The sequence below is a fragment of the Syngnathoides biaculeatus genome, chromosome 8, assembly GCF_019802595.1.
Source record: "Syngnathoides biaculeatus isolate LvHL_M chromosome 8, ASM1980259v1, whole genome shotgun sequence".
NCBI lineage: Eukaryota > Metazoa > Chordata > Actinopteri > Syngnathiformes > Syngnathidae > Syngnathoides > Syngnathoides biaculeatus.
The window spans coordinates 19,945,374-19,962,251 of record NC_084647.1 but is presented as its reverse complement, the minus strand read 5'-3'; the positions used below and the strand labels follow the sequence as shown (position 1 = coordinate 19,962,251).

The 16,878-nt window shown below is 40.5% G+C and overlaps 3 protein-coding genes across 3 annotated transcripts in view; 1 reads left to right on the top strand and 2 right to left on the bottom strand.

Moving 5' to 3' along the window:
- Positions 1-141: 141 nt before the first annotated feature.
- LOC133504478 (transcription factor 7-like 1) lies at positions 142-9,455 on the bottom strand. The gene is made up of 9 exons (XM_061826739.1): positions 9,416-9,455; positions 6,174-6,234; positions 5,774-6,059; positions 5,617-5,678; positions 5,443-5,517; positions 2,055-2,214; positions 1,729-1,836; positions 1,561-1,615; positions 142-433 (listed from the first exon to the last, which is right to left on the bottom strand). Exons 2-9 carry the CDS (start codon positions 6,212-6,214, stop codon positions 306-308), a joined length of 915 nt encoding a protein of 304 aa, XP_061682723.1. The 5' UTR covers positions 6,215-6,234; positions 9,416-9,455; the 3' UTR covers positions 142-305.
- Positions 8,485-16,878, top strand: part of LOC133504477 (rap1 GTPase-activating protein 2-like) — a 94,763-nt gene continuing 86,369 nt past the window's right edge. Inside the window, exons 1-3 of the mRNA XM_061826732.1 lie at positions 8,485-8,665; positions 10,450-10,505; positions 10,648-10,774. The gene's annotated coding sequence lies outside the window, so the exon portion shown is untranslated. The remainder of the gene's footprint in view (positions 8,666-10,449; positions 10,506-10,647; positions 10,775-16,878) is intronic.
- Positions 10,721-16,534, bottom strand: LOC133504957 (sex-determining region Y protein-like). The gene is made up of 8 exons (XM_061827709.1): positions 16,422-16,534; positions 15,236-15,493; positions 14,507-14,568; positions 14,232-14,306; positions 13,378-13,522; positions 12,992-13,099; positions 11,021-11,075; positions 10,721-10,944 (listed from the first exon to the last, which is right to left on the bottom strand). The coding sequence occupies exons 1-8, from the start codon at positions 16,479-16,481 to the stop codon at positions 10,721-10,723; spliced, it is 987 nt and encodes a 328-aa protein (XP_061683693.1). The 5' UTR covers positions 16,482-16,534.

Below are 16,878 nucleotides of genomic sequence, written 5' to 3'. Positions count from 1 at the left end.
GGGGAAAAATTACTGTGCTGCTTCTGTCCTGGATAACCAGCATGGAAAAATGAATGGATATGATGGATTTAATTATAAAAAAAAATCTAAAATTGTGAGACTAAGTCATTTCATGAGGTGCCACGACTATTGTATCAAGCTTTTACTCATACAAAAATAAAACTTTGGTTTTCTACAATTTGTGACCACTGTCACTGTACATAAAATAAAAGCTTATGATTAAACAGCAAAAATAAATACTTTGCAAGAATACATATTTGTTTGGGTGTCTGGGGGAGGGATACGGGCTGGGTTAAGTTGTACAATTACGGTGGGGTTTTTTGTTCCAAAGAGAACTGTTCAGTTGTTGAATCCACCGACAAAGAAGTGGGGCTTTCCTCGTCGTCACTCTCTGCCTGTCCTGTTTCCTCCTGAACTTCTGATGTCGATGTTGCTGTGGAGATCAAAAAGCAACTTTTTTTTAGGGAACAGAAACAAAAATGAAAGAAAGGAATTTAATGTCGCCACCCATAACATGAAGCCACGCTTGGTTATCGCCATTCTTGTTTTTCTCTCGAATTTAATTGTTTTGTTTATAACCAATAAGAGCTTTTCATCCAAGTTTTAAAATTACAACTTTACCGCTGTATTAGTGCCAGTTAGCGATAGACCTCAGTGGTTTCCAACTTTCTGACAAAGTGGGTAAATATAAGCGCTGTCAAAACAGAACGTCCTCATAAAATGAGGCCCCTATGTAGATAATGTAAATAGGAACAGCTGTTTATGTTCTGCACACATCTATTCTGGTCCATGATGCACATACGGAGCAAAGAATCTGTCATTTTTGGTAGCTTGACAGTCTTCTTGGACACCTTCAGCACCCCGACATCCTACACTACTTCTGCGCCAGTCCATCCAGAGTTGGGGTCATCCTCCAAGTTTTCAAAGTTGCACTCAGAGCACTTTTAATGATTCTTCGCTCCATGCTTGTCTGACCTCCAGTTGTCATGAGCAAGGCTTGGGCACTACCAGGAGGGGCGTGGCCGGGTTGCTGCTCTGGGCAGTGTCATCTCTGACACCTGACACCGGTCGCAGCTATTTCGCATCAGGAGCTGTGATTATACGAAGTATTTATTTAAGTTAGAGTTTTTGTCACTGGCATTCGCCAGTTCGTTGCCTTGCATTAGTGAGTTCCATTCACTGCCTGTGGGACTCTCCGCTTCTAAGCGTAAGTTAGAGTAACCCTAGTCACAGCAATTCTGTGCCCTTTTGTTTGATCCTGTCCTGTTGAGTTGTTAGTTTGCCCCATAGTCATCGGACCTTGCTCCATGTCTTTTGGATCCCGCCTAGCCTACTGTTTCTGTACCTCGGCCTTGTCGGACTGCTACAGCGTGTATGACTCATTTTCCAGAATAGACTAAATTGGACATTATGACTCTGCCTCGAAGTCCTGCATTTGGGTCCGCCCCCCGAGGTTCGTGACACCACTTGTGTGAAAATTTGGTTTAAAATGTCATCCTTTAGTGTGCATCCCTCCAAAGTTCCAAATCACATTTCACCACAATGTTAATATTGTCTTACCTTGCACACTGCCGATAGTTAAGTCCCGGATTCTTTTATTGTACCTTTTTTTGCCCTGCAGTAACACACACATAGCCACTTACAGTATCTGTTTAACATTAGTGGCTGGCTAACCGATGTTTATTCGCTCGTGAAGTACGTTGGTGTTTGCAAATGAGTCAAACCCACGTAGTTGTGGCGACAGGACCAGTCTGGATGCTGCTGGGAGTGCAGTCGCTTCTCTTTTTCAGCCAGCTCGTAGTACTTGGCTTTCTCCTCCTCTGGTAGCAAATGCCACTGTGTTGACGTAAAAACACATTTTAAAATGAACGCACAAAAAACTCGAGAATCCTCACATCAGAGAACATTTATTAACTCTATTGATGATCACGCCATGGAATGCATTTTCTGTGAGGTTAATGTACGTATTTCATCTCTTTTTTTCCACTTAATATTTTATTCATCATTTCTTTTTGTTTTTTTTAAAGAATTTAGTACATTTGTGTAACGCTTACCATCTTTCCCAAGGTCTCATTTATTACTGCGATATTCGTTGAAGCAGACCTGTCCTTGACTGCTTGCCTATGCTCTTTCGAGAACAACATGAAAGCATTTAGAGGCTTCTTGACATACGTTTGCTCCGTGTATTGGTCATCTACTTTTTTTGTTTTCTTCCTAAAATAGAACATGCAAATCTCAGTCTGTGAAGCCTTGGTGATTACAAAAAATCAAACAAACATCCTGACAGTGTATTCAAGTGTAAGATCAGTACATTCAAAAGTATATAAAACTCAACCAATGTCGATAAATGCGGACATTATCCAATAATTGGAAACCCAACATTTCTTTAAATCCGAAACTGCCGATTAGCTTCTGCGGAAAAGCTAGCACGTGTTAGCCACCAGGTCGTAACAAAACTGCAGTATGTGAGCTAAGACAGTGTTACATAGGGTAGATAGCATGAGACCACTTAGCACAATTTCTCACCATACAGAAGGTTAGGAAGAATGTCTTGGAGGTGAAAAGAGTATCAGATCGAGTGATAAGACTGAAATTTGAAATTGAGGGTGTTATGTATAATGTGATTAGCGGCTATGCCTCACAAGTAGGAGTTCAAAGAGAAATTCTGGAAGGAACTAGATGAAGTAGTTCTGAGCATCCCAGACAGCGAGAGAGTTGTGATTGGTGCAGATTGTAATGGACATAAAGGAATCAGGGATGATGAAGAAGTGATGGGTAAGTACGGCATCCAGGAAAGGAACTTTGAAGGACAGATGGTGGTGGACTTTGCAAAAAGGATGGAGATGGCTGTAGTGAACACTTATTTCCAGAAGAGGGAGGAACATATAGTGACCTACAAGAGCGGAGGTAGAAGCACGCAGGTGGATTATATTTTGCGCAGACGATCTAATCTGAAGGAGATTACTGATTGTAAAGTAGTCGTAGGGGAGAGTGTAGCTCGACAGCATAGGATGGTGGTGTGTAGGATGACTCTGGTGGTGGGTAGGAAGATCAAGAAGACAAAGGTAGAGCAGAGAACCATGTGGTGGAAGCTGAGAAAGAAAGAATGTTGTGCAGCCTTTTGGAAAGAGGTGAGACGGGCTCTCGATGGACAGCAGAAGCTCCCGGAAGACTGGACTACGACAGCCAAGGTAATCAGAGAGACAGGCAGGAGAGTACTTGGTGTGTCTTCTGGTAGGAAAGGGGAGAAGGAGACTTGGTGGTGAAACCCCAAAATACAGGGAGTCATACAAGGAAATAGATTAGCAAAGAAGAAGTGGGACACTGAAAGTACTGAGGAGGCGACAGGAGTACATCGAGATGCGACGTAGGGCAAAGGTAGAGGTAGCAAAGGCTAAACAAGAGGCATATGAAGACATGTACACCAGGTTGGACACGAAAGAAGGAGAAAAGGATCTCTACAGGTTGGCCAGACAGATGAATAGAGATGGGAAGGATGTGCAGCAGGTAAGGGTGATTAAGGATACAGATGGAAATGTGTTGACTGGTGCCAGTAGTGTGCTAAATAGATGGAAAGAATACTTTGAGAAGTTGATGAATGAAGAAAATGAGAGAGAAGGAAGAGTTGAAGAGGCAAGTGTGATGGACCAGGAAGTGGCAATGGTTAGTCAGGGGGAAGTCAGAAAGGCACTACAAAGGATGAAAAATGGAAAGGCAGTTGGTCCTGATGACATACCGGTGGAGGTATGCAAGCAATTTGGAGAGATGGCTGTTGAGTTTTTGACCAACTTATTCAACAGAATACTAGTGGGCGAAAAAATGCCTGAAGAATGGAGGAAAAGTGTTGTAGTTCCCATTTTTAAGAACAAAGGCAATGTTGAGAGGTGTGAGAATTATAGAGGAACAATGTTGATGAGCCACACAATGAAGTTATGGGAAAGAGTAGTGGAGGCTAGACTCAGGACAGAAGTATCTGCAAGCAACAGTATGGTTTCATGCCTAGAAAGAGTACCACAGATGCATTATTTGCCTTGAGGATGCTCGTGGAAAAGTACAGAGAAGGTCAGAAGGAGCTACATTGTGTCTTTGTGGATCTAGAGAAAGCCTATGACAGAGTACCAAGAGAGGAACTGTGGTACTGCATGCGTAAGTCTGGTGTGGCAGAGAAGTATGTTAAAATAGTACAGGACATGTATGATGGCAGCAGAACAATGGTGAGGTGTGCCTTAGGTGTGACAGAGGAATTTAAGGTGGAGGTGGGACTGCATCAGGGATCAGCTCTGAGCCCCTTCCTGTTTGCAGTGGTAATGGATAGGCTGACAGATGAGGTTAGACTGGAATCCCCTTGGACCATGATGTTCGCAGATGATATCGTCATATGCAGTGAAAGCAGGGAGCACGCAGAGGAACAATTGGAAAGATGGAGACATGCACTAGAAAGGAGAGGAATGAAGATTAGCCGAAGTAAAACAGAATATATGTGCGTGAATGAGAAAAGTAGAGGGGGAAGAGTGAGGCTACAGGGAGAAGAGATAGCGATGGTGGACGACTTCAAATATTTAGGGTCAACAATCCAGAGCAATGGTGAGTGTGGTAAGGAAGTGAAGAAACGGGCCCAAGCAGGTTGGAACAGCTGGCGAAAGGTGTCTGGTGTGTTATGTGACAGAAGAGTCTCTGCTAGGATGAAGGGCAAAATTTACAAAACAGTGGTGAGGCCGGCCATGATGTACAGATTAGAGACGGTGGCACTGAAGAAACGACAGGAAGCGGAACTGGAGGTAGCAGAAATGAAGATGTTGAAGTTCTCTCTTGGAGTGAGTAGTTTGGATAGGATTAGAAATGAGCTCATTAGAGGGACAGCCAAAGTTGGATGTTTTGGAGACAAGATTCGAGAGAGCAGATTTCAATGGTTTGGACATGTCCAGAGGCGAGAGAGTGAGTATATTGGTGGAAGGGTGCTGAGGATGGAGCTGCCAGGCAAAAGAGCGAGAGGAAGACCAACGAGAAGGTTTATGGATGTGGTGAGGGAAGACATGAGGGCAGTTGGGGTTAGAGATGAAGATGCAGGAGATAAGTTAAGATGGAAAAAGATGACACGCTGTGGCGACCCCTAACGGGACAAGCCGAAAGGAAAAGAAGAAGAAGAAGAAGGTTAGCTACAGACATCCTTGGAAACTATTTCGAAAATATGGGGGGTTCGAGAAGAATAAAAATCTACCTCAATGCAAAAGGGAAACCAACACCACTTCTTATAAAAGTGGAGCAGAAAGGTAAGCTAAATTAATGCTTCACCCATCCACCATTGGGAATCGGTCAAGTCTTGACTGATATTTTTGCTCATTGCTATCTGCCAACATAGTACACTTTTAATCTTGTCACATCTTTGAAGGTATATTTCAGCAAAGCATTCAAACAGCTGCATATGAAATGGGAAGCTCTTACTTTGGCTTGGTGATGGTGGATGGAAGAGGAGCCGTAAATTTCGGAGTTGTGACTTTGTACAACAGCTCTCCATTCCTTAACAGATTTGAGCGGATAATGGAAAGTAGGCATGTATAGTTAGCATTTTAATGTTTGAGTATTCATTTGTTTGTGGTGTACATGCGCATTACTTACAGTAATCCAACAGGACACATTTTCATGCCATTAGGCAGCATAACTTCTGGTACAAAATTAGTCTGGAAACAATCAGCCAGGAAATGCAGCATTTGAATAGACCCACATGCACATTTACTTTAAACTACATAAATAATTCAATTGATCGCAACTTTACCTGTCCAGGTATGTGTGGACGTGCTTCAATGTTCTGTGTAAGCGGTTGAATATTTTGATGGCTCATTGGTACAAAGTGCATGCTGGGTGGAGCCATCAGCGGATTTGGCTGCAGGAAACTGTTCTGTAGAGGCACATAACTGTGTTGTATGGGAATAAACCCGTTAAAAGGCCTGCTCTGGCCTACCGGCCGAGGGTTTGTGTTATATACGGGCGCAGCAGTTCGAGATGCTAGAGCGGCGTTTGGAGGTAAACGGTTGGAGGTAAAACCAGACATATCCTTATCCCTGGAGGAAGACAAAAAAAGGACAACTTCTTTTGTTATTTGCAATTCCCACAAAACAACATGCACGGTCAGTTCTTGTGTGATATTTTAGCATTTATAAATTTTATTCCAACACCTGAAGACAATGCCAGGGATTATTTGGCTCTTGTGACACATACTGAGAGGGTGACGATTTTCTGTTGGAAGAAACAGAAGAACACACCAGAACACTGTCATCAATACAATGCTTTACCAAAATATTTTTCTTCAGTTTCTATATAGATAATAATTATAATTCAGATCACATACTCACACTACAAACTAACAAACAGAGTAATCACTAATATTTTTTGTTTGCTAGTGCCGAGCAATATGTAAAAAAAAAAAATCACGATCTGTCCCGTTTTGTCTGACATTAATCTTAAAATCCAAAAATACAACATAGCGATGATTGCTTCTGTTTTTGTACTTTATTTGGAATTAGCATTAAACCGATGTAACCAACATTATTTTTTTCTTAAAATCGCATTGTGCAATGTGCATAGCAGCAAATTCTTCTTTCTTGTCTACAAGCATTTCAAATCAGAGGAAACGCAGATAAAAATAAATAAAAGAAATATGTATTTCATTTTAGCATGTCTCACGGGTGTCAAATACATAAGGCATTAATTAAAAAAAAAAAAAACACAAAACATTTTGTCTTTTTGTTGTTGTTGCATTTTTGTTTTTTTCCATCGCTTGAAACTTGAAAAGTGAATAAATTATGACTGACACCATAGAAGAAAAATGGCGCAGACTTTTTTTTAGCCCCACCCCCACCATACATGTAGAGCTCATCACAATATCGCCCGGCACTAGCTAGTGCTATTCCAGTTTTACATGAACATGTTGGCAAAATGGCACTTACTGAGATAATTCCCAACGTAACGTACCTAATAGGTTCACACGGAGGTGATGGACGTTGACTTTTCTCGGCCCGTTTTAAGAATAATCGTGGTGATCCGGCTCCTGAAATGTTTTGATGCCCTCTGTATCACACACGCTGACACAGCTGTGATGTCAGAGACTTCCAAACAGTACTGGTCTTTTATGTGTTTTTTGGGATGCTTTAGGGCATCACCTCACACCATGATGAGTATGATGCATCACTTTGCATGATCGTGTAAATGATCATACACAAACTTTGCATGATGATATACATTGGGGGTCACCAGCCTTTTTGAAACTAAGAACTACTTCTTGGGGACTGATTAATGTGAAGGGCTACTATCTGTTTGACACATTAAATTCAATACCATTTGCTCAATTACTTTTCACTTTGTTAATTTTAATAAATGACGATTTTAATCTATGCGAAGATATTGATCAGGTTATGAATTTTCTCCCGATAATTCCAGCAATGCTTGACAAGGTAGGAAATGGCATATTATTGGGGTATTTGTAAATCCTGTTTACATTTTCAACAGCATTCCTAGGACATTACAACTACCGGGTACTGGTGATCTATTCTCAGAACAGGCCCGGAGAGTCCATGTGTGGTCCTTGGGGGCCATCTGTTGCCCATGAGCATTATGTTGATGACCACTGATGTTTGTGATGCATCACATTTAATTCAGGGTCATCAGTCATGGGAGTGGTTTTGAAAAATGGTTCCCTGTAATTATGATGCCTAAATGAAACCTTTTGAAGGAATGGGCATGATAGCATCTTTTTTTGGGGTCAATAATCAAGAGTATTTTTTTTTTCAATACTGATTGTATTGGTATAAAATGTGTATTGCAGGACGATCTTGATTGCTAACCTATAACCTATGCTAACACAGTAAAAAGTTGCGATTACACTAAATATTTGTATGAAAAACACTAAGGTCATAAATTTAAAGCAATCACATTACTAGTCAGCAGTCAATGCCGGCATGGTTTTCTTTAAAAAAAAAAAAAAAGGTTTATTAGTCATTTTTGCTTCAATGTCAGCACCATTCCATACCAAGGACCACAGATATGCGCGTCTTGCTTAACTTCTGTACAATAAAGTATTTTCTACTTTCTGTAACACTAACTGTGGTTTTTCCTTTTCTTACATGTACTCAGTATCCAAGTGTAGGTGTAGTGCTTCATGGAAAACACTGTGATTATTATAAATGTTTTTTTGTTTTGTTTGTTTCCTTCAAACAAATATTGCAACTGTGATCTAGCGTGTGATTTTTCAGTAGGAAGTTTATTGTCAGCAATGTTTATTAAACAGAAGAAATGAATTATATATGAGTATGTCCAAAACATCATTGAATACTGCCCCCCCTCAAATGTAATGTTAGAATGAATTGGTATGAAGAACAAGTTTTTATTTCATTATTGAATTGTAAAAAGAATAATCTTCAAGTACAGTAGAATATTGGCTTATTGATTTAACGTCATGTCATGTTAAAATGCGAGACTGAGGAAAGTCTGATAGAGTGACCACAAAAAAGTCAAAAGAAACATTTCTATCAATAGAAATCTATTAAAATAAATTTTACATCTGCAAGAATCATTTGGCTTCTGTCCTTGTTTACCGCACGGACCTTTGTTGCAGACGGACGCACTGTTGGACAACTGAGGAAACATTGCCAACAATGACAGAGGAGCATCTGTAAGTGATTGTTAGGATACTCATATGTCTAATATACATATAACATGAGATATGAGTTAACTTAATGGTAGGTTGCGTTTTTGTTTGTTTTTACCTCAAATGGTAATTACTAGTGTGCTAATGCTAATCGCGAACGCTAACTGGCTATTTTTGTTTTAAATTATTTCATAAAGCCAGTAACAAAATCTGAATCTTAAGGTCACAATTCCAACTCTCATAGATGAGACTAAAATGCATGTGAGTAGTTAAAAAAAAAAAAAAAAACGAGTTTGGGTGTCAATCACTCGAGCGCTTGACAAAATAGCTTTAGGATAACTGACCCTAAAAATGTTTTATGGTGATAAGTGCTAGTGTTGTGCAATGTCAATAAGGAATGCCTTGTTGCATAGAAATACTGTATAGGTTTCTTACGGTAAGCGTTCATATCACCATAAACAATCTGCCAAAAACTCAAAATTTGAGAATGCAGACCCCCTCCCGCACCCATGTCTGTCAAACAAATTCACGCTTTTTGATTAAATGTGATTTTATCTGGGGTGGGGGGGGGGTTAAATAGTTTAGGTGCATACTTAGGAAAGAAACTTAAAAAAAAAAGCAATGAACGTGAGTTATGTATGGAATGAACGTGAGTTGTGTATGGAATGGTCATGTTATGATCCTTTGTTGTAAAATCCTGCATCTGTTAGGAGACACTGGGTTGTGTATGCCGTCAAACATCAATACCATGTATTTTGTAGTCTGCATGCTCACCCGGATTAAGATGTGAAGATTGACGGCTGTAGACATCATACTCGAGACGGCAGCTAGATGGCGACCTTACCGTGTCGCAGCTTTCAAGGGTCTCAGTTGGGAGGTTGGTCCCCTTGGGGCACCCAACGCTGGTTTTGCAGCGCTAAGTGGGAAAGCAGCACATGCTATGGACTTTCTGGGGTCCTACACTAGTTTTGAAGTGTCTTACCTCACAGACTTGTCTTGCATCACATGGGGTCCTACACTAGTTTTGAAGTGTCTTACCTCAGACTTGTCTTGCATCACAGGAGAAAAGCAATCAAGGATTTCTGATTCCAATAATGTAAAGCATCATTGTGCTGCTCCGTCTTGATTTCACCTCACCAGTCAGCAAAATTACATCCTAAAGTTATTTTCATAATTAACGTCATCCCAAACTTTTTTCCCAACAATTACTGTATATACTGAACAACCAATCTAAGTTTTGATAATGAACAAATTCATTATAAAACCCAATGCTTAGTAACCACAGTTGGAATGTAACCACAATAGAAGAGTCACTAGTAGGTATTTGTGGGCGCAAGCGATCTTGCAGGCTCCTGTTAGGACTTCATGCTACATTCCAAATTGTCTTTCTTGCCTTGTTAGTTTTACAAGTGTTCCAAAAAAACATATTTGTGCATTGATATCCAACATTGGGTTTAAAATAAATGATTGAAATGTTCAACTCGTGAAATATTACGTCTACCATTTAGGAATCACAGCTAATTTATTCACAGTACATACCTCCGTGCAGCCACCCCCCCCCCTTTTTTTTTAATAGGTTTTATATCACGTTTTAATTCTGAGCAGATTGTGTAGTCCAATATGTAACAATGTGATATTTAATGTCATATTTTTGTGAAACCTCTTAAAACTGGAAGATTACTTCTGATTAATCCGTTTGAATTACATTGTGATGATATACAAAGGTGAAAGCGCACCTGTTCCAAACACGTCTAGACTTTGCCTAATTAATGCCGATCTCCAATCTGTTTTCCTTTCTACTGTTTCAGAGGACAAAAGATGAGCAACACATTCCATCAGCAAGAGTCTTAATAATGTAACAATGGTAGGTCTTCCTGTGTATTAAAAAAAGGTTTTCAGGAATAAATTCAGAGGGCAGATTGTGCACATGGCAGTAAATGTTAATATTGGGTAAAGATTTTGGCTACAAGTAATTTACTCATTATTTTCATTTTTTTTTTTTGCAGTGGCAGAAAAGAGACTTGTGCATCAAAATCCTCACAAATGTGCCCCAAGGCACAGTTAAAGTCCATCAAGAAATCAACAGTCCGGACGGAGCCGGGATGACGAATGGTGGGGCGATCTAGACAAAGGGTGGGTACTCCTCTGGTTCAGGGCAGGTTGCTGTTTCAGGTATATTTGGGAAATGTGTTCTTCGATAGAGAGTTGTTCTGTTCTTGAACTCAAAGACAAGGAGTCAGGGTCATCTTCAAACTCAGTCTCGGCCTGTCCGCTTCCCTCCTCCACCTCTGGCACCAGCGCTGCTGTACATACCAAAATGCGGCTTATTTCATGTCACTTCTTTTTCAAACGTAATTGTACCTGCGAGGAAAATTTCACCTTGCACACTGTTGGCATCTGGCTCCATAATTTCATCACAGTCCTCCTTTTTGCCCTGAAAGAAAAGGATATTAGCCAAGTGTATTTCATATATATGGTTTGGCAATAGTAAATGGGATTTCACTTTTTGTATCTACTCAGAGGGCTTTAACACGAGAACCTTTAGGATTTTCTGATGCGCTCTGCCATACCAGAGATAAGCCAAATGGCTGGTTGGTGAGGCAGTAATGTTCCATGCATACTGGACACTTTTTGGATGCATACAGAGTACTCCCCAGCCCCCACCTTAGCTACTCCCAACTGCATCTCCATCCTATTGGTATCATTTTATAGCCCAATAGAACCAACGGGATGGAACAGACCAGGCCTCTTGGTCCCAAATGTTACAGTGTGGCCAAGTGATGCGGATTCTCTGCTCTTAGACTGTTTCCAGTGCATAGATTGAGACCCTGGGTATCAAAGTTTGTACCATATCATGTGTATATGTGTGCTGGTATGACAATTAAAATCTTTGCATCCTCGAAATTAACAGTTTACATGACGTTGATGACTTAAAGGGCTACGTTTGCATTAACAATGTATCCAATAGGTCATGTAAAATGTACTCTATCTGTGATGTTAAATCCTCTCTCATTTAATAATGTTTTGAGAAGGTTTTTATCAACAATTACGAATATTCAAGGACGCTGCCATTTTCGCGAATCACATGACCTACGTGGGCTGATGTGACGTGATACGTGCCATTCCAAACGCTCAATTACATGGGACACCATTATACTCAGCGCTGATTTCTCGGATTTATCCTCATCTGATGAATAAATAGCAGTATCGGTTGATCGGGAAGAGGGAGGAATACTTCCATACAGATTTGAACCTGTGGCTGTAAATAATGCCGCCGGGCGGCAGAGCCATGAGCTCGCTCGGCCAGGCAGCTCACGCCGGGGCTCAGCGGGTAGCACGCTCTGCCGAGCGATGGAGGTGTGAGCTCGCTTTCCACCAAGCCTCGGAGCTCGCTCGGTTGGGGAGCGAGCTTGCCAGACTCTGCGTCATTTCGCCGAAGAACCATCCGAATATTCAACAGTATTTACAGCCAAGCGAGCTGCGGGGCTTGGCAGCGGAGCTCAGTTCAGCTCAGATGACGATAAATCCAAGAAATCAGCGCTGAGCATAATAATGTCCCACGTAATCGAGCATTTGGAATGGCACGCAACACGTCACATACGTGCACGTAGGTCATGTGACTCGTGAAAATGGCAGCGCCCCTGAAAATTCCTAATTGTCGATAAAAATCTTCTCAAAACACTATTAAATGAGAGAGGATTTAATATCACATTGTCAAGATAGAGAAAATATTACATGACCTACTGGATACATTGTTAATGCAAACCACCAGAATTCCCATTTAAAGTCAATACAAATGCTTGAAATGGAGCAAATCTATGTTGGGTGGCACACATGACATGTTTGATTTGACGAGACTGGGGTAAACACATGACAATTGGCTTCTTTGTCAATTGGGTATAGAAAGATTTAATACTAGCCGCAAATCATGTCACCAGTGCCAACTGGTTGGGGGCGCATCAGACATGCCGCGTCTGCTTAAAATGCACCATTTTCTGCTGATGCAGGTTCATTGTGTATAAATAACTCACGTGATAAAACCCGTGTGTTCAACATCTGTTTTGAATGTAGCATGAAACACCCAAAAAGTACAATTAATCAGATCACAGATTGAAGAGTATTTACAGAACAAAGACAACCTTTCACAGGTGATTGAGGATATTAGGTAGAAGCCACCGAGGCAAATGGCAGCTTTCTAGGAGTTATCATTTTAAGACCGTCTCCTAATTAATCTACTGATGACATCGCATCACACTCAATTGAGAGTTCAGTATCTTGCTCTAGGACATGGTCCACCATTTGGGTTGCGAGACAACCGCTCTACCGCCTGAGCCAATAATTCTCACTCACGTAGTTGTGCCTCCAGGACCAGTCTGGATGCTGCTGGGAGTGCAGTCGCTTCACTTTGTCAGCCAACTCGTAGTACTTGGCCTTCTCCTCTTGAGGCAGCAAATGCCACTATGTGTAGGTAACGAAAGATTGTTTATTAGCACCCAAATATGGATTTCTTTGTTCATATACCTAGATTTGAACATCCAGAACGCCTGTTATATGTCATTTTAAGATTCATAAAATTCGATTATTTAGCGGATCGAAAAATTTCACATACACCTATTCAAATGCAAGTACATTTTGGAATCATAACTAAAATGTGCATTTTTTTTTGTACATGTATCCACTGTCCTTTAGTGATCGCGATGAATTTTCGTAGAAATTGTGTGAGTCATCACACTTACCATCCTTCCCAGGATCTTGTTTATATCGGCACTATTTCTTAAGTGGGAATGGTGCCTAACGGCTTGTCGATGTTCCTTCATGAACAACATGAACGCATTTGGCGGCTTCTTGACATACGTTTGATCCACTTTTTTGTTTATCTTCCTAAAATTTGAAGGAAAAAGTGAGAAAGGCAACTTGATGAAATTTTGATAGAATGTAGCAGTAGTTCTCGTCGCACTAGTAATAGCTAAACAATGCCAGGACACATAAAAGGCAATGAGCCTAATTTTTCTAGAGACCCTTTTCCATTGTACCGGTTCTACCTCCAGCCAGTCTGGTTCTGCCTTTTGTGGTCACTTTTTTGTGGCCGGGGGATGTCAATAGCACCGTTCCTCAAAACCTCGTCTGACCTGGTTTTGAAAGACAGGGGGAAGCGAGGCCGTGATGTCACTGACATCCGATTGGGCAACAGATGGAAGTGTTTCTTTCAGCGCAATGATGTCACTGCTGTTTGATTGGCCAGTGAATATTTACGCTTCTGACCCCGGTTTTCGTCCACTATATTTTCTGACTTCCAATGTCCATTTCATAAATTTTATCAACTCAAAATGCCTCTTTGCTGTCCTATATTTATTTCTGAATATGTGTTTGAACAACGTATGTAGTGTTCATTCATTTTCAGATCCTAAATTGTTTTTTGCCAAATTCTCTACCCAAAATACTCAACCTGTGCGCAGATTGAGAACATTTCTACTATTCTATTTATTAGTGAATGAGGCCCAAGGTGTCCAGGCATTTTCTCAACAATGCTAATAGAAGCAGTCTTAACACTTCTAAAATCACCAATATGTGTGAAAAAACATAATCTTACTTAATCCTAGGGATGGTAGGCGGAAGGGGAGCAGAATAATTAGGAGCTGTAACTTTGTACAACAGCTCTCCATTCCTGAATAGTGGAGAGAAACACGTTGTTACACATTAGAATTGACCTGTTAAAAAATGTAATCAGTAACATAATCTAAGTATCATAATATTGCACTCTTGATTACATACTTCCTTTACAAGTTTTCCATTTCCACTTTTGTTTGCCTGTTTTCATTTATCAAACTTGGGAAGTTTAATGTTATGGGTGGTGTTGTTACTTACAGTAATCCAACAGGACGCATGTTCATGCCATTCGGTAGCATAACCTCTGGTACAAAGTTCGTCTGTGGGTAAAAACACAGCAAAGTTCTGGATGACTGATAAAAATGCACCTACATATTTGCATGGTTACAGTTTTGAGTAGTACATTCTTTGAATAGTACCATTAGGCAACTACTTTCTGCACATTAGCTTTAGCTGGCTCAAGAGAAGGAACGGTAACTTTCTGTATTTTAAGCAAGGTTACAATAACCAGAGAGAAAAACACTTTGGATCAAATCCCCCTTTACACACATAAGTACAATATTGTCTGTTCATAAGATTAGTGAACTTGTGATACGAGTGAATTAGTGATACCAACTACCAAATAGATGAGGAAAATATATGTGTTAGACCGGGGAAACCCCAATCCCTGGTATGCAGGATGGCGTATCGGTTTTACTGATTATATTTGTGATAAAAAAAAAAACAATAAATAAAGGCTGCGAATCAGGGAACAACTTGCTTTGTTCTTAGCATGAGTAACCAGAGATCCAAGATGCACATAAAAAAATTGAATGCAGTAAAAACCTTCCCTTCATTTCTCGTTACTTCGTCTTCCTTCCAAGGGTCCACTTGGATTATGTCTCAACATCAGGCTCGGTAATTTATAGCCTGTGGCAAGTGAACCTAGTTGCCTAGCATCCCCATGAATCCATAGCACTAAAACAAAAGGAAGATTTGTCAACCTACCTGGTCAAAGACCGGAGCAAGTGTCTCCGTGTTCTGGGGATGTGCTTGTACATTCTGATGAGTCATTGGTACAAATTGCATTCTGGTAGCGTTCATCACTGAACTTGCTTGCATGTAACAGTTTTGTATGGGGATGAACCCATTGAAGCCTCTGCTCTGGCTGGCTACTGGCTGAGGGTTGGTGCTGTACCTTGACCCAGCAGGTTGAGCGGGGTTTTGAGGTAGACCTTTGGATGTGAAACCTGATGTTTCCATTTTCTGTAAAAAGAAAAAAACAATGGCAACTTATATGCAAAGAAAAAAAAAGTATTGTTTTCTCCAGAAGGAAGAAATATAAATGTAGTCATAGATGACAACATGGAACTGAAAATATCCCAGTCGGTTGAACCAACAGTTTTAACTTTTTGTTTATTTTGTAAAGTATAATCATTTAGCACAGGAAGCAAGATCCTTGGATTGAATGATCAAGCATTTGTGGAGCTTTGTATCCCGAAATCCACTTTGTTTGACTGAGTCTTGATTTTTATTTCTGTGAAAGTGATACAACTGAGCTACAGTTGTACCTCGGTTTTCGAACATCTTGGTTTTCGTACAAATCGGTTTTCGAATGAAGATTTTTTTTTTTGCTTTGGTTTTCAAACAAAAATCGGTATTCGAACACCCCGACCAGCTGACCCACGACGATTTCTTATTGTGCTTTCGAACGCACCTCAAAAAACTAGAAAAGACGTAAAAGAGGAAGTATTTAAACTATACATGTATTTCTACTATCCAGTTTATTATCAGGAAAAGTGAAAAAAATCGCTTGAAAAAACTTTTTTAGGCCTGGAACGCTTTATTTCATCTTTCATTAATTGTAATGGGAAAACGTGCTTCGGTTTTAAAACGTTTTGGTTTTCAACCAGCCTTCTGGAAGGCATTGTGTTCGAGAACCGAGGCACCACTGTACTTGTGCTCATGTGCAACTTCTACATTATTGTACTGCTACACTCCGGCCATCCATTTTCTTTGCAGTAACAGCTTAGCCTGTTGTGAGTTACTAGGAGATGCTCTCAGATCCACATCGTCACTGAGTGGGAACTGAACCTAGGCTCCCTGCACTGAGGTCACATGAGTGAACCATGCACAAGATTGTAAACTGCTATTGCAATTCCCCACGGTAATTCTGGTTGTCACTACTACTTACTGTATTCTCAGAGTTGCTTTGGTATCTTAATACTCGGAGTTGCTTCTCATGTCTGTGCATTCATATGACGTGTAGTTGGGATTGTTGGAGTCTATAGTCATCACATGTTAAACACTCACACCCTGAATGCAACAAATGCTGACACAGCTTTGTGGTCAAAGAAACCAAAGCATTGTTGGTCTTTCATGTGTGTTTTAGGGTGCTTTGGCACATCACCTTATATGATGATGTACACAACATGAATTCACTTTACGTGATGACATCCATTAAAATTCATCACTTTACATTACTGTGCATGACTAAATGCATATTATGATCGCTGCAAAAAAAATATTTTTTTGTGAGGGCTTGCAGAATGGGGTCATACGAAAACGTATAGATAGAATCCCACAAACTTGGCCGTGTTTAAAACTGCAGTGGATGGCAATCCACAAGTCCCCACACTATGGTAAGTTAG

Bases quoted from the DNA above. Each gene is read 5' to 3' on its own strand.
- LOC133504957 (XM_061827709.1), bottom strand. From the start codon at position 16,481: ATGCACAGACATGAGAAGCAACTCCGAGTATTAAGATACCAAAGCAAC. The intron at 15,494-16,421 runs GTAAGTAGTAGT...TTCTTTTTACAG, and splicing joins AAAGCAACTCTGAGAATACA to AAAATGGAAACATCAGGTTT. The intron at 11,076-12,991 runs GTGAGTGAGAAT...CTTTTCTTTCAG, and splicing joins GGTCCTGGAGGCACAACTAC to GGCAAAAAGGAGGACTGTGA.
- LOC133504478 (XM_061826739.1), bottom strand. From the start codon at position 6,214: ATGTGTCACAAGAGCCAAATAATCCCTGGCATTGTCTTCAG. The intron at 1,837-2,054 runs GTAAGCGTTACA...ACGTCAACACAG, and splicing joins ATGAGACCTTGGGAAAGATG to TGGCATTTGCTACCAGAGGA. The intron at 434-1,560 runs GTAAGACAATAT...TGATCTCCACAG, and splicing joins AACTATCGGCAGTGTGCAAG to CAACATCGACATCAGAAGTT.